Here is a 6,000-nt window from a genome sequence, read left to right as displayed (position 1 = left end):
TTGAACAAATCTTCTCTTTTTCCATAAAGTATTAATCTTTAATTTAATAGACCGCTATATATCATAAAATCACTACATAAGATTCTCTTACTATTCAAGATCCACCTAAGTTTTTAGCCATTGTAATGTAAGTTATATGCAGTTAAGTGTTTCATTAAAAAAATATTTATTTATTGCATCTAGTGAAAAAAACCCAACTTTGATGTCTCTTAAAAAAAAATAAAATAAATCACTGTCTGGCTAATTGCCAAACAATCCCTTCCTCTGGCTTGCTTTTTCAAGAACTATGAAAAAACCCTAGAGTTCATTGTTATCTAGACAACCAAAGATGACTAGTCTGTATGGGATAAGGATGTACAGTATTTGATTAAACCCACATACTTCTTAAATGAGCTATAAGGATAAAAACATGTGGTTTGTTATTGTGTCCATTTCCAAAGGACAGCTCACAATGTTTCCTCCTCACGTAAAAACTGGAACACAGCTGAGAAGTCTTTCAGAGCATAGCCTTTTGCACACATCATCCTGTAGATCTGATGTGCCTGGGATCCCAAAGGAACTGGAGTCTTTGTGTTGGTGGCAGAAATCTGGGCCAAGCCAAGATCCTATGGGGAGGGAGAAGAGGGAGGAAGAGGGCAAAGAGGAAGGACAGAAGAAAAGAAAAAGAGAAAAAGTCAGAGGAGAAATAACAAGGATATAAATAGCTATGTACATGTTACAGGTTATCCAGCTTCCATTGCAAAGAGAACTCTACTGCCAACAAATACAATATTCCAGCTCCAAAATTTCAGTCCTAGAAGAACGGAGCCTTGTTTAGTTTTTAATTTTTAACTCAACGTTATTCAAGAGAAATATCCCAAATTTTGCACGGAATGTAAACTCCTTCAGGACAGGAGCGATTTTAAGATTCTAAATCACTATACAACATAGTAGCAAGACTCAGACACTTTTTCCCCACTTTGTTATGTCATCTCCAAAAATAAAATTTCCCTGGCTGCTCACTTAGGTATTTCACATAGGTTGTAACAGCATAATTTTCTTGTTCGGGCAAGAGAACATCTTTCTTTCTAAAAACAGGTTAAAAATCAAGCAACAGGGATTTGGATAACAACAAAACTGAAGCCACTTAGCATACATACATTTACTATAATGTGACCACTTAATAGCAAAATGAGAGGTATAAGCCACTTTGTGAATATGAATGGTTTGTAGCCTGAGTGGAAGGGTGTATTAAAAAATTCCTTAGGGGACTGTCCTGGGTCTGCTACAACTCAAATTTTCCTTTAATGACGGAAGACAAAGAGATACAGAATAATTCTACTACAGTTTTGAACACTAAATTTGAGATAAAAAAGGAGAGGAGGCTGCAAACAGGATAAATTTGAAACTTGTCCTCCAAGAGTCCTTGGTCAACTACAGCCATAATCTAAAATAAATAGAACAGAACTCAAAGGTAAGCACCAGGTACTCTGACTAACCAGCTAGAAATAGTCAGCTTCATGCATGCTGACAGAAATGACAAGCGAGGCTGTAGGGTGTCTTGAATTCTAAACTGAATTAGACTTGAAACAAACCAAAGAAGGAAAAGCTAAGAAGGGCCTGGGTATATAAACAGATCCCTTGTCCAAATATGAAAGTAATGCCTGCATTCAAGGTTGCCTTTATAAGGTCTTGCTAGACAAATCCATTTTGTGGTCCATATTTCAAGACAGATGCAGAAAAACACTTCAAGTGTTACCATGAAGTATCAGGATTTTCTGTCCATCCAGGACCACGGTGGTTCATAGAATCTGCTGTGGTTTTATTTTTTTTAATAACAGATCTTTGATACAGAAGAACTGAGAGACTGTAGTACTGCTGAGAGCATCTTTGGCTTCTCAGGGATGACTTACAAGACAGGTCTTTACTTTCTGTGTGTCTGGATTTGAATTAGCACAAGGAAATTCAAGATCTTACTCTGCTCTCTAAATGTCACTTTGATCTGTAAATCGGCTCTATAAAGGTCATTCTGATATGTATCAGAATTATAGTTACTCTTCCTATTACCCTTGAATGACTTCAAGATCTAGGAAAATGGGAAAAACATACATATCAGATGTCACAGAATCCAAAATATTCTTCATCTGCATCTGAGCAGATCATTCATTCTTGTCTAGCAATTCTATTCAAAGACTGATGACCTGACAAATCTAGAAAGTTACTGTCAGCTCACTTACAATAAGACACTCCATGACATATTCCTAGCCTCTTCTAATGCCAATTTGTGAAATCTGTTGCCATATTATCTATTTTATTCAACAAATTAAATTGTGTCATCCCCTTAGCAAGGAAGGGGATGATAGACAGCATGCCAAGTAGCACAGTTTAAGGTATCTGGAAAAGGTTGGGACCAAAGTCTTTGATGCTTATGCCGTTACTTGCACCTAATTAGGTCATCTGGATTTCCCCAACTTGATCTCTTGAGCTTAGGCTCCTAAATTCTGACGCAGTCATGCAAGAGGCAGCTAAAGAGGTATGGCTTGCTCAACATCTGCCATACACACAAGTCCATCAGGACTCCTGGATTAAGGCAGAACTCAAAAACCAGTGCACATGACCTCTTTGAGTGGCTCAGCAGTAACGGTGGCTAAAAAGAAGCTGGAGGCTGAGGAAAAGCCCCCCCCCCAACTTATTAGTTCAAAGTAAGAGGCTGGGCCCTGCTCTGTTCATGCATACGTATTTCCCTGTAATCACAGATTTTCACAGAGAAGAACATTTGCCAGAAGACCAGAGAGAAGCAACTGTACATACTTTACATGCAAGTATTATGTACCTTAGCCATGAGTGTTGTTCCAAAGCCACCTTGATAATTATTAGCAGATGGTACTCCTTCCATCACTCCAGGAACAGGGTTGTATGTGTCGCTTGACCAACAGCGACCTGAGCTCATATTTAGGATTTTGGCCAGCAGCTTTGGGTCAAGGCCTAATCTGTCAAAGGTCAAGGATGAGAAGTGTTAATGTCAAAATGCACAAGACATGGGTGACTTGTTTTATATCTTAGGACCGTACCATCATTTCTCTCCCTTTATTATAAGTCATGAAAAATGACAGAGTATTGATATTGGGGGTAGGGATGCTGTATCTTAAATTAAAGAGCATCAATCTACCATTTAAGCAGTACGTTTTCAGAGCTTTTTCCTTTTCCACTAAGTAAATCCTCTCTACCTAGCAATTTCAAAAGTGCAAGCAAAATAAAGGGCCTCTGAGAACAGCAGCTCCCTTATATTTCAATTACTAAAACACATTCTCCACTCTGCTACCTCCTAGGTCACATACTTGATCTTCACATCAAAAACTTATTCCGTAAAGCTGAATAAGGCAAAACAATCACAAATAAGTGTGGCAGTGTGATGTGTTTATATGTGCACTCTAGTGCATTTTTGATGTAAACAAGATAATGCAAATGATCCTGCTAGTAAGTGATCCTGTTAGTAAGTGAACCAAACTACTACACTTCTCAAAAAAAAATACCATTGTATACATCTGCACTTTTTTGCTTTGCTATTATTGAATCTCCTTTATATACTCTTGCTTATAAGGCAACTCTGCCTCATGCTCTGACATGTGTTAGCTATTCACAAACATACATTATAGTTCTGGGTCAACTGCTGATAAGGTTACTGATCCTAATAAAACAAAGCTTGTCCAAGTAGAAATGCCATTTGTTCTATCACAGAGCTGATGGTATAAACTGCTTCTCAATGTGGACCATGAAAGTACTTAAATACTACAGAAAATTAACCCTCATACGGATTCACATTTATGCTGATACCTCAAGTTGCATGTACCACTTTATGTCACATTTATAGCAACAATGAACAGTAGCAGTTTATCTGTCCCTGAATAAATGTTCAGTTATGTTCATGACAAAGAAGAATGCAAGGAAAATATCTCCAGTAACAATCTAAGACGAGAAAAGGACATTTTAAAAGGGATATATCACAACCTACTTTGCATAGACAAGCAAACAGCTTAAAAATACAATGAGTTTTCCACACAATTCCAGCTAGGCTTTAACCTTTACAGAAGACAACACTTTTTACATTAGCTCTTATACCACAGACTTTTTGCAGATCTCCACAGCCATGGAGATCCTAACACTGATTCCAGACACTGTAGTGCTCAAGGTTTTAATTTGTACATAAGTAAAGATCATCACCAGTGGAATAATTGCTAAGATTTATGTCTATTTACTCCAGTAGGCAGTTTGGGTTTGAAAAACTACATTTAAGACAGTGGGCCCTACAGCATGGCTCCTGTTCCCATAATGGCACGTGTCTCTGCAATTCTGCCCTCCTAGTGAAAAGCAAGATCACTTTCTGTACTGCAAAGCTAGCTTTTTAGCATTACTGCTGTGCAGTCTTATTTATTAAATGCTGCAGCAGCCTCTGGAATTCAATGGAAAGACCCCTGCTGGCCTGAATGGAATCAGGCTTTATTCTCCTTCCCATCTTTTTCCAGCTCTCTGACTCAACTGAATGCTTTCAACGGCCATTTATTAAAAGAAAAAAAATATTTTCCAGGACCAATATGTTTTCACAGTACTTGAATTATACTTTTATCTTGCATAGTGCATCAATGTCTTCATCAAGAGTTACTCTGAATAACCGCTTTAATTTTCATCCAATAAACCTGCAGTGGGAACAGACAATGCCTGAGCTTGCAAATTCACAGAAGTTGCTTTTCTGGCCAAAATGAATCTCTTGGCTTGTTTGTTTCCTTATCATTGTTATACTCAGATCAGTATTTTTAGCAATACGGTGTCTGCTCGTGCCCTATCTAGCTGCATGCAGAGATCTGTAATTACAGCTGTGAGTATACGGCAAAACAGAGAGCTTATTATTTAAAAATACATATAACCCTCCCAAAGAATGTTCTTCTTGCAGCGTTCCATCTACCTATTTGTGACAGTATATTTTAAAAGATGCATGTGTATTACACCGACGTGTAAAATACCGTCTGCATGAGATCTGGCCTATTTTTGCTCCAGGAAAAGAAAAAGGAAGACAGTGTCAGTTTAAATCCCTGCTTCTTCAAACTTCACTGCTCTTAAACACCATGCAGATTCTCTTCAGGAGACCTGAACCTATTTTTTTTTTTTCTCTTTTGCAGCAAGTGTATCATTAATAAGAGCAAGTTAGAAGTGCTTTGCATTTCATCTTTCTGAGGATTCATCCACCAGTGCATACATAACTGACAGCTAAAATTAGACATATATTAAAATCAGTTACTGAAGAAGTCCTCTGTCTTCCACTGTGCCCAAAGCTTGTAATGGTCTGAAACCAACTAGAATATACAGTAATTGTCATTCAGGGAGAGTCTATCCTAGAAAGTCATGCTTCAGTGGAGAAGACTGAGTTTCCATTTGAAATCAACAAATTAATCCAAGACAGGTATCTGAAAGGGCAAGTTTAATAGGAAGCAGCTACTGGGCTCTCAACCATGATAAAATGTTATTGCTGTTTCCCTGTAAATTGCCTGGGAACATATGATACTCTCTGCATAAGAGCTCCACTGCTGTTCAAGAGATATACTGCTCAAGCTATCAAAATGATGACAGTCTGCCAGTCCCCATAACAACTTGCCATTGGACATAGCAAGAGCTTGTGCATGCGCGTGTGAATTTACAATTACCAACATATTCTTCTCCCTTATAAGCAGAAAAGAAGTCCATGTATTAACTGTACTTATAATAGAGCAAAACCAATTGCTTCCCTCGAATCAATGCTTCTTCAATAGCATCCCTAATGAACTGAACAGCAGAAACTCAGCAAGACACACATACGAAAAAGCAAAAAATTTAAATAGGAACCTTTAGAGCCACTGCTCAAAATTAAAGTTTTGCTGAGCTTTGATAAAACCACATATTGAAATTTTCATACTCCTCCCAGAGTTCAGTTTGGAACATACAGAAAAATTGAAATTGACTCTCACAAAAAAAAGATACGTCCTGGTCTCA

General features: G+C 37.8%; 1 protein-coding gene across 1 annotated transcript in view; it reads right to left on the bottom strand.

Annotated features, from left to right (window-relative positions):
• Positions 1–214: 214 nt before the first annotated feature.
• Positions 215–6,000, bottom strand: part of HIBADH (3-hydroxyisobutyrate dehydrogenase) — a 78,443-nt gene continuing 72,657 nt past the window's right edge. The window contains exons 7-8 of the mRNA XM_069860250.1: positions 2,813–2,969; positions 215–605 (exon numbers count right to left, since the gene is read on the bottom strand). Coding sequence (XP_069716351.1) covers positions 447–605; positions 2,813–2,969 — 316 coding nt within the window. The 3' untranslated portion in view covers positions 215–446. The remainder of the gene's footprint in view (positions 606–2,812; positions 2,970–6,000) is intronic.

The sequence above is a fragment of the Phaenicophaeus curvirostris genome, chromosome 6 (genome assembly GCF_032191515.1).
Source record: "Phaenicophaeus curvirostris isolate KB17595 chromosome 6, BPBGC_Pcur_1.0, whole genome shotgun sequence".
In the NCBI taxonomy this organism is placed as follows: Eukaryota; Metazoa; Chordata; class Aves; order Cuculiformes; family Cuculidae; genus Phaenicophaeus; species Phaenicophaeus curvirostris.
Note: the sequence above shows the minus strand (reverse complement) of the source record. Positions and strands in the feature narration are given on the sequence as shown.